General features: G+C 44.5%; 1 protein-coding gene across 6 annotated transcripts in view; it reads left to right on the forward strand.

The window, feature by feature from the left end:
- The window catches only part of Ift81 (intraflagellar transport 81), a 79413-nt gene that overhangs the window by 48969 nt on the left and 11620 nt on the right, over nucleotides 1-18824 (forward strand). For all 6 annotated transcript variants that reach the window (XM_039089655.1, XM_039089656.2, NM_199120.2 and 3 more), the window contains exons 15-18: nucleotides 7590-7676; nucleotides 8670-8741; nucleotides 9773-9858; nucleotides 15123-15168. In XM_039089655.1, coding sequence (XP_038945583.1) covers nucleotides 7590-7676; nucleotides 8670-8741; nucleotides 9773-9858; nucleotides 15123-15168 — 291 coding nt within the window. The remainder of the gene's footprint in view (nucleotides 1-7589; nucleotides 7677-8669; nucleotides 8742-9772; nucleotides 9859-15122; nucleotides 15169-18824) is intronic.

Consider the following 18824-nt stretch of genomic DNA (forward strand, 5'->3'; position numbering starts at 1 on the left):
ACAGTATTTATTAAACACCAGCTATGTACCTTGTACTCTGACATTTCTCATTTGGACCTTACAAACAATCCAAGAGACAGGACTTATGGAAAGAAAGGAAGGAATGGAGGGAGGGAGGATAGAAGGGAGGGGTGCAGGGAGGCAGGCATAGAGACTAGAGACTTGTCTAAGGTTGTGTTGTGGCAAACGGTACTATACTAGTAATGTAATGTGACCCCCGAATCTCTGGGGAGTCTCCTCTGTTTCTGCCACATGCCAGTCTTCTTACCACCATTTCTTTTTCCACATCATGGTCTCCTACTCTTGCGGGAGCTAGTTATGCCTCGCACCAGCTCCCACTGCCTTATTGTTAAGTATCTCACACAATGGCCTTTCTGTTATGCCAAAACGTTCACCTCTAACTTCTCTGTTGTCCTTGATTTTATTTGTTTGCCTTGTGGTGCTTGAGATGGAGTCCAGGGCCTGTCATATGGTAGACAAGCATTCTTCGACCTACCACTAAATATTCCCTATTTCAAAGGTTTCGTGTGTTTTGGTTTGGTTTGACTTTAATGATTTGCAGATGGAATCCAACTTTTTTTTTTTTTCGGAGCTGAGGACCGAACCCAGGACCTTGTGCTTGCTAGGCAAGCGCTCTACCACTGAGCTAAATCCCCAACCCCAGAATCCAACTTTTGACACATGCCAGGCAAGTGTCGTCCCAGTAAACTACATCCCTAGTCTAACAGCCATTGTTTAAATTCAAATCGTTGTTAGTGTTTGGGAGAGGATCTGACTCTTGCCCAGAACTCAAGGGCTAAGGGAACCCCTCATCCCTTAGGCCGTGCCTTTTTATTTTGTTTTATTTCTGTTTGTTTTAAGTGAAGATCTTACTGTGCAGTCCTGGCTGGCCTGGAAGACACTGTGTTGCCCAGGCTGGCCTTGAGCTCCTAGAGGTCAGCCTGCCCCAGTCCCAAAATGTTGGGATTAAAGGTATGTGCTACCATGACCAGTGACACTATCATTTGTTTAAAGACCAAGAGCATTTTAATACACTGTACACTGTAACTTTAGTGGGCTATCCTCCAGTATTTCCATTGTACTGAGAATGCATTCTAAAATTAAATTTATAACTATTAAAAATCAAGAGTATCACCAACTCAAGATTTACAACTTAACATTTATCTAAATTTTTATAATCATCTGTAACTAGAATAACATTTTAAAAAGTTTATTTTCCTAGAGGCAGTTCTATAGCTGTGTAGTTAAATGGAATAATTACCTGCAGATGTAATCGTATACTCAGTTTAGAGTATAGTCTAATAGTTTAGTTTTCTTGAAGTACTTGTTATCGGTTGATTGCTCTTTTCTTAGAAAGTAAGGCTAAGCTGGCTGTGGTAGAGCTGGAATGATCAGAGGTTCAAGGCCATCTTTGGTTACATCTGCACTGAACTTGAAGCCACTATGGGCTCCATGAGATCCTGTCTCAACAAACCCTCCAAACCCTAAAATTGTAATGATTCAAGCTGCACAGCATTGTTTAAGGGAGAGTAGGGAAGACTGGGGGTATGGAGCTCAGTTGGTAGGGTGCTTGTCTAACAAGGCAGAGTCCTTGCTGTAAACCCCAGCACCAAGCCAGTCTGCACCTGTGGCAGACACCTGGAATCCAGCACTTGGGCTAGGATGGTGTGGAAGGGAGCTGAGGTCATCTTCGACCACAGATGCTGCTGCTGTAGAGGGGTACGCCGCACCCCTGCAGCATTCCCTCCATCCTAGGCCGAAGGCATGGATGGCTCCCATCCCTTCCAGTACCTTCCCTAAGCTGCTAATTCCTAAAACACAGCAGCCCCAGATTACCTTGTAGGTCTTATTTCTAGGCACTACCTTCTGCCATTTAAAGTCTCAAGGTGGCTTAGAGCACCTGCCACCCTCCCAGAAGTCAGAGTCTAGGTCAGAGCACCCACACAGGGTGCCTCCCTTGTTCTGGCCACCGTGGGCCCCTGCCCATATGTGACAGACAGAGATGTATGTATGTACATGTACATGTAAGTAAAAGTAAATGTTTTGTACGTCTGTACAAGCAAGAAAGTTCCTTTGTTCTGTGACTTTCTTGCCCTAGTTGTGAGTGAGCAGAATTACTAAGGCACTGTCCTGCTGGTGTCATGCCCTTGATCCCAGCACTCAGGAGGCAGAGGCAGGAGGATCTCTGTGAGTTCAAACCGAGCCTGGTCTACAGAGGGAGTTCTAGAACAGCCAGGGCTGTTATACAGAGAGAGACCCTGTCTCAAAAAAAAAGAAAGTTCAAGGCCAGCTAAGGCTACCTGAGAACCTGTCTCAAAAATACTATTTTTCCTATCTGCTACTTCATCAGAGAGAGAGAGAGAGAGAGAGAGAGAGAGAGAGAGAGAGAGAATAACTTAATAGAGCCTTAAATAGTTTCTAGAAATTTTATGGAAGTTAGTAAATAGATTTTATTTGTTTCTTTGTCTGTCTATTTATTTATTTACTTATTTACTTAGTGGCAGAGTCTAATTGTGTAATCCTGACTGGCCTGGAATTCACTATGTAGACCAGGCTGGCTTTGAATTCACAGAAATTCACCAGCCTCTGCTTCTCCTCCCGAGTGCTGGGACTAAAGACATGTAACAAAGTTTTTTTAATTAATTAATTTATTATTATATTTGTATTGTGTGTGTGTGTGTGCGTGTGCGCGCGCGCGCACGTGCATGTGCATGTGCATGTTTGTCTGTCTGTGGGGACAACTGTGAGAGCTAAAGGAAATCCTTGAACCCCTGGCTCTGGAATCATAGATGGTTGTGAGCTGCCCCGTGTAGGTGCTGAGATCTGAACTCAGACCCTGTAAGAAGAGTAATTAGTGCTTAGTCTCTGAGCCAGGCCCAAATTATTATTTAATGACTGCCTTAAATTTGTTTTATATATACTCACTTTATAAAAGTCTCTTCTTTTTTTTTTTTTTTTTTTTTTTGGAGCTGGGGACCGAACCCAGGGCCTTGCGCTTGCTAGGCAATAAAAGTCTCTTCTTAAGGGCTAGGGATGTGCTCAGTAGTAGAGCTTTATGGAGCATGTGAAAAGCCTTGTGTAAAGTTCCCTAACACACACACACACACACACACACACATATACACATACACACACACATATACACACATACACACATATATACACACATACACACATATACACACATGCACACACACATATACACACATGCACACACATATATACACATACACACATATACACACATATACACACATGCACACACACATATACACACACACCTATACACACATATACACACATACACATATACACACATACACATACACATATACACACATATACACACATGCACACACATATACACACACATGCACACACATATACACACATGCACACACACATATATACACATACATACATATACACACATGCACACACATACATATACACACATATACACACATATACACACATACACATACACACATATACACACATACACATACACATATACACACATATACACACATACACACATATACACACATGCACACACACATATATACACATACACACATATACACACATGCACACACACATATATACACATACACACATATATACACATACACACATATACACACATGCACACACATATACACTCATACATATACACACATATACACACATGCACACACACATACACACACAAGCACACACATACACATACACACACATACACACATACACACATATATACACACATACACACACACACACACGCACACACAATTATCTTTTCTGTATCTTTTTTTTTTGTGGTTCTTTTTTTTTTCTGTATCTTTTTTTTTTGGTTCTTTTTTTTTTTTGGAGCTGGAGACCGAACCCAGGGCCTCGCGCTTCCTAGGCAAGCGCTCTACCACTGAGCTAAATTCCCAACCCCCACAATTATCTTAAATATGAATTTGTATTAGAAAGCAGACTGAAATCAACCCTGATTGACATGGTGATAATTTTTGCTGTACATTCTTCCTTCTTCTACTTTACACATTTTTAGACAGATCTGAAATTAGATGTTGCTGTGTGATACAATCTGAAAGGCGCATTTTAATAGATAGGTTTGGCTTGTTTCTGTTTACTGACGTACAGACATCCTGGTCTTGGCGCTAGCACGTTATGTGTGCATTTGGAGTTTAAAGCCTGTACAAGTCTTTCTCTTTTGCTCTCATTTGTGTGTGTGTTGGAGTGACTGTGTTCCACCTTGTGGTTTTCTTCTAGCCATTGTGTGTCCAACTTCACCACCAATCACCCTTGCATTAGACAGCATCTATTAATTCCCTCCTTGAAAAGTGAGGAAACTGGTTTGCTTTGGTTTTGTGGTCTTTTTAACTCCCTCACCCACCTCCTCTGACAACGGAGTTTAGTTTGGTGTGTCGTCTTAGTGTTTGCCTGTGTGCTTTGACTGCGCTTATGCTCTGGCGTCCTTGTACTCTCCTGTTTACTCCTAGAAGTTCTTTTAATTAGAAAACCAGCATCCTTGTCCTGTCTTCTCCTTCTTTCCCCTCTTTCTCCCTTCAGGCATTGCATCATCCCTGCCTTAGCAGCCTCGTGTCCCTGATTCCATCCCCCCGCCCCCTTATTTAGCTCATATGTCTGAACTACAGGTCTGATGTTCTTCCCAGTGTGTCTTCATGTCCCTTCTCTTTGTAGCCTGTCCTCTAATAGAGCCCTCACAAATGACTCCAAAGACCAGTAGCCCCCGCCATGAGTCCTGGTGTGTTCTAGAGTTTGTTTGCATATTTCCACAACAGTTTAGTCGACCACGCTTTCTTTCTTTGAGTATTTCTATAAAGTGTTTCTATAAATAGTTCTGCAAACTACAGGCGTTAAATGTGGCCGTACAGTAGGTTTGAGGCCAACCTGACTTTGCTAGTTTGGTCATGAAAAGAATGTGTCCATCCCAGTTGTTGAATACAGGATTTGCCGAATCACCAGGCTTCTTAGAAGTGTTGAACTTTCTGGTGGATGATAGTTGTGTTTAATAGATAACATCTCACAGAAACTCTCTAGGTGGAAAGAATTCTGGAGGTGGGTATTGGTTTCAATACTTAATAAAGACTAGGTTAATTAACATCGTGAGCCAGTGTACAGACTTTAGAATGATCTAATACACACACACACACACACACACACACACACACACACACACACATGTACACGGATTGTTATCCTCTGGCATTTTATTTTCTTATTTCTAGTTCCTCTTTATACTGTCATGTCTGCTTTAGGTTCACCCCATGGTTACTGTTGCTCACCATTGCTGCCTGTGTTTCATACCTTCCTTCCAAGCAGCCACCCTCCCTGAAAGTCATTCATTCATTCATTCATTCGCTTGTTTGCATGGGGACGTACAGCGGTCAGAAGAGGGTATTAGACTCCCTGGGGTTAAAAGAGGTGGTGAGGCTCCTGACAGGGGCACTGGGAACTGAACCTGGATCCTCTGAGAAAGCAGCAGCTGCTACAGCTGTTGAGCCAGCTCTCCAGCCCTTAATTTTTTTCATTTATTTATTATGTGTATGTGTGTGCAGACTCATGTCTGTCTGTCTGACATGAAATGACTGAGCAGTTCACAACCCTCTTCCTTCTAAGAGCCAGGATAGCAGCTGGCCGCCATGCCCAGGGCAGAAGGTGGTGGTTATTCAGGAGTTTTGCCTAGAGTTTTAGACTAGTCACAAGCTAGGGGCTAGTTTTGAGCTAGTATCTCAGCTTGTAAGTTCTCAGACCATGTAGGTGGAGAAATCCAAACCTTAAGTCAGCCTGAGTTCATGTACCCACAGCAGCCAAGATATATCTTGATTGAGCTGCATTTTAGATTCACATTTTCATATAATATTATTAACTATTATCAGCCAGTCGTGGTGGTTTACACCTTTAATCGTAGCCCTGGAAAGGCAGAGGCAGGCAGATGTCTGTGGGTTCAAGACTACTCTGTCTACATAGCAGTAAGTTTTAAGGTTTTTACAAACTAGAACTGCATGTTCCCTGATATTTTGGTTTGTTTCTAAAGAAGGTTCTGTAAACAACTGTAGCAAGTTCATCTTCGTGAGTACGCACAGCTGCTGCCCTTTCTCCACTTATGAGACATACGATTGTTACATTCATTTATTTATTCTGTGGTGTGTATGTGTGTGTACATGCATAGATGTCAGAGGTCAACTTGTAAGAGTCAGTGTTTTCCCACCGTGTGGGTCCCAGGGGTTGAACTTGGGTATCAGACTTGTGGACAAGTCTGTTACCCACAGAGCCACCTCACTGGCTTCCACTTTAGCTCATGGTAATCCACAGAGCCACAGCTCCTCTCCACAGCTTTCACTGTGTTTTAGTTATGCCGAGCCATATGTAGTCCCATACCACAGCGACTGCACACGCAGCAGGACTCATGCTTGTAAGTTCCCAGCGTGTGCTCCTGTTTCCAAGGACCGTACTGTGGGACCAGGGTTGTTTCCGGGCTAATTTAACCCTTCCTCTTTAACCCCTAACCCTTCGGAAGTTTCCAAACTGTGGACTGAGGACTGTGGGGTCCTCAGTTCCAGCCTCTCACCCTACATGTTCCCAGTAGTTTGTCCTACCCTGTGGATGTTACTATCCGCCTGTGTGCGGACTCCTTTTCCCATGATAACCACTGCCTGCCTCTGGTTCTAAGACTGATGATTCTACTTCCTTGGCAATCCAGTTCACCCTTGGATTTCAGGAGAAATTTGCTTCTCCTTAGCTAGCATTTGCAGATACTTATCGTCCTTGTGTATTTGCAGATTTTCAGATTATCTTCTTCAAAATACCTAAATAAACTTGGAAACCACTAAAAGAGCTTGAATTCATTCTGACTGCCCTTTATAGCAGTGCAATCTGGGCAAGGCACTGACCTTTCTGGGTGTTCTCTAAGCCATCTGTGGAGGTGGCAGCGGCACCCCCTTCAGTGCTGTAGATTTAGTTACTGTCCAGGTTCTAATCGGATTCTGAGGTCTTACACAGCCCACGGATGTCTTCATCCTCCCTCTCCCTAGTCCCAGACTCTGTCCAAAAATGGACCACTCGTTACATTCCTGGATTCTTCTTCTCCTGCGCTTCCAACCCTTACACACAGTGTCCCTTTCTTTTTAAAGCATCTCCTTTCCCTTGCTCACCTTCCCTAACCATTCTTCCTAATCCCTCATTCTCCGATTAGATATTGGTTTCTCAGGACGCTGTCCCCACTGATTCCCCAAGCCTGGGTTAGGTCTGAGAGTCCTGTGCTCCTGTGCAGGCCATGTGCCCGTGCCTCTGAGCGTCACTTAGGGGTGAGCTGTTTGTGTACTGTTGTGTCCCAGCTCCTAAGCAAGAGCCTGGCACACAGATCAGTACATGGAAGCCGTTGGTCTTATCAGCCCCTCCATTTGTCACAACTCTCAAATGTCCAGTTGTATAAATAACTCTCGAGTATGCCAGGAAGCTGAGCGTTAGGTTACAGGACTGACAGGGCGCACATTGTTTCCGAGGCACGTTTTCTGCCTTTGTTTTTCACTTAATCGTCTGCCCTTTCAAACTAGGAGCTAACCCAGGAGTGTGATGAGAAGAGAACCCAGTATGATAGCTGTGCGGCAGGCCTTGAAAGCAACCGGTCCAAATTAGAGCAGGTAAGAAGAGGGCTTTAACAGTTTACCAAAGCTGCCCGCACGTGCAGGGCACCCACTCAGTGTTACTACATTCTTACATCTTTACCGTCGCCTCCCAGCATGCCTCCAAAGTACCCGAATTCTCATTCCTTTAAGCTTGGTATGCAGACTCTGACGTTCCCATCTGTATGACTACCCCCAAAGCTGAAGGCCCATTTTCTCTTGGCAGACCCTGTAGTAACCATCTGTCCACTCGGGTCTGCCTTCCTGTGTTTAATCTCCTAGAGCAGACTTGGTGTCATATGTAAGCCACCCCCCACTGGCTTCCCAGTATACTTGACGTAAACCTAACCTTCAGGGTACATTATAGGGGCTCCAGATGCCTGGTCAAGGTCATATCTTTGTCGTCCTCCTTGTCGAACGCAGTGGCCTTGTGTCTGAACTTCAAACTGGCCAAGCTCATTTCTACGTCCAGGTTACCGTGTGTGCTCCTGTCTGCCTGGGACACTCAGTGTCTTCTTCCCCATTGTCTGCAGCACATAGATCTCAGCCGGAAAGTCAGCTCCTACTCACACACATCCCGATCACTCTGCCTTTTGTTTCCCACCTCCTCTCCCCCAGGCTGACACGCTTTACTGTCCCATCTCCCCAGTGCCAAGTTGTCCACATGAACCTGCATCCACTGGGAACAGTCTTCATTCCTATTCCCTGTTTATGAGCGGAAGGGCCCACTTTCTTCCTCACTGCTGTGTCCCTAGCTCTCACAAGAGTGCTAGACACTTAATAAGTGAGTAACTGAAGTTAGCACCTGAAAGTCAGCGTGCTAGGACTAGTCTCAGTAGAAGTTAACAAGTGAGTAACTGCACCCGAGGTTAGAGCGTGCTAGGACTAGTCTCAGGACCCGAGCCGCTTGCCTCCGCTGTTATCACAAATGAGCTCGTGCTGGGGAAATGGTTCTGATGGTTGCTCCTTTGTTCTTTCAATAATCTGTTGCCCGTGTAATATATACTGTAGGAAGTACGAGGACTCCGTGAAGAATGTCTTCAAGAAGAAAGTAAATACCATTATACAAACTGCATGATTAAGGTAAGTCAAAGAGTGGGGTCAGAAGCTGTCTTGAAAAAGTTTAAAATTCATCCTTTTTTTTTTTCACTTTTTAGTCGGGTCCTTCATTTCCTTTGTGTCCATTAGGCCATGAATCCATATGGACTGGGCTCCAGCAGCTCGGGCTCCTTTCCGTTAGTCCTCACAAAGTGGGCTTCTCTGGGTGGCGCAGGCTGGCGCTTCAGCTGAACCCAGGTGCCCTTCTCTTTGGCTTCCTTTTTCTTCTGATCGTTCTCCTTCACCCGCTTCAGGAAGCTATCTGTGCTCTTCGAGTGCTCGATGTGCTCAATCTGCATTGATCCTCTTGGCCAGAATCTTGCCCTTAACTTTCTTGTTTACAGTGATGCCCACAACGTGCTGGGTGACATTGTAAACTCTTCCGGTTTTGCTGTGGGGCATTCCTTTTTGAACAGTGCCCATTCCCTTGATGTCTACAACATCAATGTTGTCATGTAAATTCGCATGTATGTGGCCAAAGGAACAGCTCCATGTTTCCTGAAAGGCCTAGAGACCATATACCAAGTACCACTCTCTTTCCTTTTGTGTTTGTCATTTTGGTGAGTTACTGGAAGATGGCTGCCGCGGCCGAAAGCAAATTCGTCCTTTCTTTAGTTTGTGTTTTGAGACAGGGTCTCTCTATAGTTCTGGTTGTCCTGAAGCTTGATACGTAGATTAGGATGCTCTAACTCAAAGAGATCTGCCTGCATCTATTTCCTGCAGGCTGGGATGAAATATGTGCACCACCATACCTGACTAAGAATTATTTCATTGATTTATTGATTGTGTATGTAGGTGATCATATACACCGTGTGCCCTAGTGCATGTGCAGAGGTCAGAGAACAGCTTACAGGACTCAGTGCTCTCTTTCTACCGAGTGGGTGGGTGCTGGGGATTGAATTCAGGTTGTCAGACTTTGTGGCAATGGCCTTTACCCACTGAACCATTTGTAGGCCCCATCTGAGACTCCCCGCCCCCAGTATTGACGACTCCCTGAAGCTTGTGTTTGCATTTAGAACCTAGAAGTTCAGCTTCGCCGAGCCACTGATGAGATGAAGGCGTACGTCTCTTCTGATCAACAAGAAAAGAGGAAAGCAATTAGGCAAGTGATTTGTGATTTCTCTGATTGACTCTGTGTCTGCACCTATAGAGGGTTTCTTAGTGAGATGGGAGCACACAGAGTATTTTAGCTATCAGGTGAGATGCTAAGCTGCTGTTGAAGGCTGAGTCTGAGGATATGGTAGCCCTCCTAACAGGGTAGGAGTGCATGCGATTGTACTTCTTGCTTGCTTTTTTCATGTGCTAAACATATATATTTATATAAAATAGAAAATGTGTCACTTAGCCACTTCTAAGTATGCGATTAGTGGCCCTGATGACATTCACCATGCCGAGCCATCAGCACTGTCTGATTCCAAAGCCTTTCACATTTCATTAATCATTAATCCCCCTCCAAGTCCCAGGAATATATGTGCTCTCTCTAAGCATTAGCATGTTAATGTCCTCTCTTTAAGCACACATGGCTGGGACTCTGGTCATCTACCTGTTAATTTGCGGTGTGACAACTGCCGTTTAGCTAGAAGCATGTGGCTGCAGTGTGCAGCCTCTGCAGTGAGAACCATGTGTAAATACTGCAGTGAGGACAGCGTGTAACAGTGCAGTGAGGACCGCGTGTAACACTGCAGTGAGGACCGTGTGCAACAGTGCAGTGAGGACCGTGTGTAACAGTGCAGTGAGGACCGTGTGTAACAGTGCAGTGAGGACCGTGTGCAACACTGCAGTGAGGACCGAGTGTAACACTGCAGTGAGGACCGTGTGCAACAGTGCAGTGAGGACCGTGTGCAACACTGCAGTGAGGACCGTGTGCAACAGTGCAGTGAGGACCGTGTGCAACAGTGCAGTGAGGACCGTGTGTAACACTGCAGTGAGGACCGTGTGTAACAGTGCAGTGAGGACCGTGTGCAACACTGCAGTGAGGACCGAGTGTAACACTGCAGTGAGGACCATGTGTAACACTGCAGTGAGGACCGTGTGTAACACTGCAGTGAGGACTGTGTGCAACAGTGCAGTGAGGACCGTGTGTAACAGTGCAGTGAGGACCGTGTGTAACAGTGCAGTGAGGACCGTGTGCAACACTGCAGTGAGGACCGTGTGTAACAGTGCAGTGAGGACCGTGTGCAACACGGCAGTGAGGACCGTGTGTAACAGTGCAGTGAGGACTGTATGTTAATATTGCTTAGTCCTTGAATAGTGAGCTTTTGTAGTCTCACTGTGGCCTTAGTCTTGCCTAAAAATAATTTATTTGTAAAATATTTGCAAGTTGTGATAAACTGTAGATAAGCCGTCTTCGCCCTTCATCACAGTTAGATGTTTTCTTCTTACTCTCCAGAAAGAACACTAAAGGGAGGAGCCACATTTGTCTGAGGCTGCACGTGAGAGTTTTGAGTGACCGTGCGTGCATTAGTGTTACCAGAAGGAGCCTGAGAGCTTGTCTGTTGTGGACGTTGTCTGTTGCAGAGTCTGTGTAGTGTGCTGGAAGGCAAGGCAGCCTGGAGATCTGCTATAAATAGCGATTTTAGTACATGCTCACACACATTAAACTATAAAGTCCTTATTCCCATTCTTTCAAGCACTGTAAACTTTAGAGTTTCCTTTTTCATCTTCTTCTTTTTTTCAAGACAGGGTTTCTCTGTGCAGCCCTGGCTGTCCTGGAGCTCACTCTATAGACCAGGCTGACCTCAAACTCACAGAGATCCACCTGCCTCTGCCTCCAAGTAGCAAGGTGTGTGCTACCACTGCTCAGTCCAAACTCTGTTTTCCTCTATATCATCGGTGGTAAGAAATAAGAAGAGTTGATTGGTTCTTAAGAGCAGACATTTTAGAATTTTCATGTATTTCTTTAAGGTTATCAGTATAAAGATGAAGAAGGTTATATAATTGCTTCTGAACTGTTAATGTGAGGATTTCCTGACAGGATGTACTTCAATCACTAAAAACATCAGCATGACCACAGGATGGCTCAGTGAATAAGGGTTATCTCCTGCCTCCTGACAACCTGGGTTAATCCCCAGAACCCACACGGGGAGGAGAGAACTGAGTCCCACAAGTTGTTCTCTGACTCCCATGCATGTGCTGTGTGTACCTTGGGTTTTGAATGTGCATGCGCATATGAGTAAATAAGACAAAAGCAGTATAGCTAGGAGGTGGCTCAGTGGGCAGGGTGCTCCCTGCACCGAGTCCCCAGCACCCACACACACAGCAGATGCAATGGCGTGTGCCTGCGACCCTGCAGTGGGGTCAGAGACAGACACTTCCCAGGCCTCACTGTCCAGCTGATCTGGCCAAAAGAGCAAGCTCTGGGTTCAGGGAGAGACACTGCTTTAGACATAAGGAAGAGAAGTGAGGGAGGAGATCCCTGAAACCAGCCTCTGCGTCTACACAGCCCACGTGCTGTACATACTGTAAAACGGGGTCAGCAAAATGGCTCCGAGGGTACAGGTGCTTGCTAGCAAGCCGACGACATGAGTAAGGTCCTGCAGGTTGTCCTCGATGCAAGTGTGCTGTCTGCTGTCATCAAGGACCCTGGGTGCCTGCTGCACACCCATCCCAGCCGCCCCTGCCCTTACACTGCAGGGCATGGCCTGGCTCTGGTGGTGCTGCTGGGTTTCCCATCTTGTCTTGCTAATTCTTCTAATAGTACAGTCTGTTTGCACAGAAAAATAGAAATATTGCTTTTTTTTTTTTTGGTTCTTTTTTTTGGAGCTGGGGACCGAACCCAGGGCCTTGCGCTTCCTAGGCAAGCGCTCTACCACTGAGCTAAATCCCCAACCCCGAAATATTGCATTTAAATATAAGAGTTAGCCAGGCATGGCAGCACGTTTTTAATCACAGCACTTAGGAGGCAGAGGCAGGTATATCTCTCTGAGTTTAAGGCCAGAGCTGTTACACAGAAAAACCCTGTCTCATAAAACTCTAAATAGACAAACAAATACACAGAGACTCCTCCCATGATCCTTGCTTAGTTAGGGTTTCTGCTGCTGTGAGAAAATACCACCAACATAAGTCAGTTAAGTTCAGCTTATAAATGTTGGGAAGTCAAGGCAGGAATCCAATAAGGAAGGAACCTGGAGCAGGAGCCCATGCAGAGCCATGGAGGGTGCTGCTCATGGCTTGCCCAGCCTGAGTTTGCAGAGCACCAGGGACCAGAACCCTGAATTGGCCCCACCCACACAGAGCAGGGCCCTTTGACATGCAGAGCCGACTAAGGACCCTCCAGGCTCACCTACAGCCTGGTCTATGGAGGCTGTTCTCAGTTGAGAGTCCTTCTCCTCTATGACTCTGTCTCACCCTCAAGTTCCAGGCCCAGGGGCGGCTAGGATGGGGGTGCACAGCAGGCACCCAGGGTCCTTGCTGAGGCGCACAGACAGCACACTTGCCTCAGAGGACAGCCTGCAGTGTGCAGAAAGGTCAGAGGCCAGGTCAGCATAATACCCTGGCCACTTCCATCTGCTCCTTAACCCTTTGACCTCACTATCACCGACTTTAAATCCCACTTTTTTCTTATACAACAATAAAATAGAATTGTACTTTAATTTTTAAATACTTTGAATTTTTACTTTAAATGAGTCTTTAAGCTTATAAAAATTATTTGTAAAACCAAAAAGTAATCATTATAGGTAGAAATTGAGTGCTTTCCAGACAAAACTTGGTAAACTTGGTGACATATACCTCAGCACTGGGAGACTGAGATTAGAGGATCATGGTTATAGGTCTGGCCTGGACTACATAAGTAATGGTGGGAACTTGTTAAGGTGTGCATTTGATTGTGTGTGTGTGTGTGTGTGTGTGTGTGTGTGTGTGTGTGTGTGTGTTTTCCAGCACTCAGGAGGCAGAGCAGGCAGATCACTCAAGGCTAGCCTGGTCTACCTGGATGAATTCAAAACCAGCCAGATACCTAGTAAGACCCTGTTGAAAGAAAGAAAGGAAGGAGACGGGGGAAGTAGGGGGAAGAAGGGGAAGGGGAAATGAGAGGAAAGGGAAGGGAAGAAGAACAAAGGAAAGGACCTAGTGTGTGGTGGTGCAGTAGGCACCAGCGCTTGAGAGGTGAAGGCAGGTGGATCAGTAATTCCAGGCCAGCTAAGTTTGAGGCTGTACTGGCGTCTGTGAGATCTTTTAAAAAGCAGGAAGAAGGAGATGGTGGGTGGAAGATGACTGGGGAGATGGCTTAGAGCAGTGTTCTCCACCCTCCTGGTGCTGCAACCCCGACACACTTCCTCATCCTGTGGTGACCCCCAGCCACACAACTGTTTTCTACTGTTGCTACTTCATAACGAGTTTTGCTACTATTGTGAATCGTAATGTAGATACCTGTGTCTTCCAGGGGTCTTCAGTGTCCCCTGTGAATGTGTTGTTCTACCCCCAAAGCTGTTGAGCTCCACAGGTTAAGAACACTGGCCTAGAGATTAAGAGCACTGGCCGCTCTTCTAGAGGATCTGGGTTGGATTTCCAGCACCAACATGGTGGCTCACAGCCATGTGTAACCTTAGTCCCATGGGGTTCAGCTCCCACTTATGGCTTCAGACTAATTCGGCACGCATGTAGGGTACAAGCATGCATGCAGACAGAACACTGAACACATGAAATAAAAAAATGTTTAAAGGTGCAGGCCACATTGTCATAGCTCCTGCCTTAGCAGTCCACTGTTAATGCTTCCTGTGCATTGTACATTAGTCAACATGGAAATGCTACTATGTCTGCATGTGTGCATGTTAGCAATACATGGGAAATACATGGATACATACATGTTTGTGTACAAAAACAATACTAAGTTATCTTAATATTCATTTAGAATTTTCCACTTCAGTGTGTGTAGATTTGCCTCCTTTTTCACAACTGTCATTTCTTTCGATAGATTACTGTAATCTGCATAGACACTCCCCTCTGTATGCAGCTTGTCTTCCGGCTTTCAGGACTCTATGCACTGTTGAGATGAATAGTATTTGCTTTTGTGTCTCTTAAGTTGTGGGGGTTCTGCAGGCTGACCCTGGAAGCAGGCTCGGAGAGTCAGACACGTGTTTATTTAATAGACTCTAAAAGACAATGTGTAATTAAGCAAGTGGGTTGCCAGTTTTAAGGGTAGATTAACCAGAAATAGTACTATATCCTAACTTTCTTAACTTCCTATATAAGGCTTTGCCCCTTACCCCTTTAAATTGCTGTTTACTGGAAGAAACGAAGGAAAACAAAGCATCTGAGTCCCATTCTGACTCTGCCCTACAGTGTGAATGCACATAGATGTGCTGACTTAGAGTCGAGTTGTGTGATTAAATCATTCAAGCTAAGATGGATATTCTGTTGACTCCCTAGGGAACAGTATACCAAAAATATTACTGAGCAAGAAAACCTGGGCAAGGTAAGAATTACTTTTGTAATGTCTCTAATTAAGACTTTTATTGCATGGCTCTGACACTCATTCTTTTGGAAGGCTACAGTTTCAAGGGGTTCTTACTTCCTTTCTTAAGACTGGAAGGGTCCAGTGAGGGGTGCTGAATGTTAGCCTGTGTGATGACTTGATCAGTCTTCAGGACTCACATGCCAGAGAGAGACCCAAGTCCTGAAACAGGTCCCATGTCCTCCAAACACGTGTCAACTGCGCGCGCGCGCGCGCGCGCACACACACACACACACACACACACACACACACACACACACACACACACACACACACAGAGAGAGAGAGAGAGAGAGAGAGAGAGAGAGAGAAAGAGAGCTTGTAAGTTCTATACCTGATTTCTTTAGAGCAGTGGTTCTCAGCCTTCCTAATGCTGTGACCTTTCAATGCAGTCCCTCATGTTGCGTTTGACCCCCAACCATGAAATTATTTTTGTTGCTACTTCATAATTGTAATTTTGCTACTGTTATAAATTATAATACAAATATCTGTGTTTTCTGATGGTCTTAGGGGACCCCTGCGAAAGGGTCACTTGACCCCCAAGAAGATCACAACCCACAGTTTGAGAACTGCTACTTTATAGGGTGACACAACTGTATCCATAAAGGAAAAAAAATGGAGTTTTCATGTTAGAAATGACTGTATTTGAATTAGTTTATATACACCTTCGTTGTAGAATACATTAACAATAGACTGTTTAGATTTTTAGTGTGTCAGTGGGCTTCCATTGAAAGATTCCACATTATGTTAATATGAAACTTTTTCTCTTGTTTAGAAATGGGGCTGGAGAGATGGCTCAGTGGTTAAGAGCACTGACTGCTCTTCCAGAGGTCCTGAGCTCAATTCCCAGCACCCACATGGGCGCTTACATTTGTCTCTAAGTCCAGTTCCAAGGAATCCCATGCCCCCTCTGGTGTCTGTATGAACCAGGCATACATATGGTACAGACATACATGTGGGCAAAACACCCATAACACATATAGATAAATATACAGTAATATATGTGTTTACTATATATTTTATAAATATATTATTATATATTATATGAGTATATGTATTATATATTTATAAACCATAAATATATTTATATTTAACAGTTCACACTGAACTATAATATGTACTATAAATATATAAAATATGTATACATTAATATTGTATATTATATTAATATATGCTATATTGATGCTATAATAAATATTTTATATAAATATGATACAATAAATAAAGGTATGAGTGTATTTATCTGTATTCATTATAGGTCATGACACATATGTAATCTTTTAATTAAAAATATCTGAATGAGTGTTGTGTGTATAGAAACACTTAGAAAACCTTAAATATCTTTACAAGCCCAATTACTGCTGTTCCTTGGGCTGGGTGAGGCTCAGTGACAGTGTACATGTTGAAAAGGCCACAAAAGCCTGGTTTCAGTCTCCAGCACCAAGAAGAAATTCTTGCTCCTTCCCGTATAATGTTTTTCTTAAGCAAGATCTCGGGGAAAGCTGTAGGAGCCATCAGATATAAAGTATTTTTGAGCAGAGTGAGTCAGCGACTCACCCATAACAGAATTGGTACACTTCTTAGTCCTCTCCTCTCCAGAGTGGATTTCCAAGGCAGCCCAGGAGTAGACCATGTGCGTGCGTGCATGCGTGCGTGGTGTGTACACACATGCAGAGGTCCTGGACCCATGAGTGTCCTCTTTCATTGTTCTCCACCTGGTTCCTTGAGAAAAAAGCTCACACTGAACTGTGAGCTCCTAGGTCTCCCTTACTAAGCCAAGGGGTCCTCCTGCATCTGTCTCCTCCCCATGCTGAGGTTACAGATGTTAGTATTGGGGATCCCAACTCAGGTCCTCACACTTGAGCAACAAGTGTGCTTACCCACTGAGCCACCTTCCCCACCTCTAGTTGGTTCTTTAAGTAATTCTTTTTTTTTTTTTTTTGGTTCTTTTTTTCGGAGCTGGGGACCGAACCCAGGGCCTTGCGCTTCCTAGGCAAGCGCTCTGCCACTGAGCTAAATCCCCAACCCTCTTTAAGTAATTCTTACAGGTTGTTAGCATTTTGAGAAAGATATTATTTCAGTAATATCAGAAAAATTATAATTTAAGTTTACTGTATCTGAAAAGGTCATATTCAGAACTCTTAAAAGTCTTAGGATATTTTAGTGGTCTTTTCAAATACCTTTAATTTGTAAACACAAAGTGCTTTAGTGAGATACATTACTCACAACATAAACTTACACATACTCAGCCTGCGCCTTCGGCAAAACATTGTTAAAATGGTTGGTTACATTAGTTATTTCTGAAGATCCCGGGTGTTCTCTCACTGTTTCCTGTTACATTTGCTCTCAGTACCCATAACCGGGTGGCAGTATTTAATCAGTGGTTTAAATCTCGCCTGCACCCTGCTTCATTCTCTTATTTGGGCAAGCACCAGCCACCAGTGATCTCATTTGTCCTGAGGATCAGTAGATGAGCCATCTCCTCAAAGAGGACAGATGAGCGTGTCCCCTGCTGTATGCTTACTTGTCCCTCTCCCTCCACATGGGATCTCTTGACGTTTCTGTCACAGTGGATCCATGTGTGTCCACTGCCACCCCGCCCTTCTTTCTTGCTGTCTCTTTGTTTTGTCTCCTTTTTTTCTATCAGCTCCTTCATTTACAGAATCAAAGTATAATTCTACAACTCATGCAAGAAGTAAACCAGTTTCAGCAGGTGGAATCAGCTAGACAGGAACAAAAACAATTCTGGGGGCTGGAGAGATAGCTCAGTGGTTAAGAGGATCCAGATTCAATCCCCAGCACCCACATGGCTGCTTGCATCCATGCGTAACTCTAGACTGGTGACTTGACACCTGTCTGACCTCAGTGGGGACCAGGCATGAATCCAGTGCACACACATACCTCAGGCAAAACACCCATACATACAATAAGTGGTTTTTCTTTTCCTTTCTTTCCTTCTTTCTCTCTTCCTTTATTTTTCTTTGTCTTTGGAGACAAGGCTTCTCTGTATGTCCCTGGCTGCCCCGGCATGTGCTCTGTCGTCAGGCTGGCGATGAGTCTTAGTTCAAAAAAATATTTCTCATAAAGATTTTGGCCTATTACATGGTAAACACATTTGCAAAAAGTCATTGATTTCTCTGAAGATATGCATATGGTTTGATAATTTGAACTTACATAGAATGTACATGATTTCAGGGTACAAGAATATATTTAATGATAATGACATACACAGTACAATTTAGCTTATCAAGTATTTCCATCTGTTTTCACATGAAGAGATCCTTTCAGTGTTCCTGATTACTAGCAACAGTTGACAGTTAAGAACACCAAGATCCGGGGTTGGGGATTTAGTTCAGTGGTAGAGTGCTTACCTAGGAAGTGCAAGGCCCAGCTCCGAAAAAAAGAACCAAAAAAAAAAAAAAAGTATAGCTTTCAAATCTTTAAAGAACACCAAGATCCAGGGACCCTAAGCACCTGCCCATAACCAAGTGACCTCAGCCTGGGTTCTGTGCTTCCTGTGCCGCTTCCCTCCCCTCTTCACCCCCTTCCATCTCCTCCTCTCCCCTTCCCTCCCCTTCTCTTCCCTCCCCTCCCCTCCCCTTTCTTTTCCTTCCCTT

The sequence above is a fragment of the Rattus norvegicus genome, chromosome 12 (genome assembly GCF_036323735.1).
Source record: "Rattus norvegicus strain BN/NHsdMcwi chromosome 12, GRCr8, whole genome shotgun sequence".
In the NCBI taxonomy this organism is placed as follows: Eukaryota; Metazoa; Chordata; class Mammalia; order Rodentia; family Muridae; genus Rattus; species Rattus norvegicus.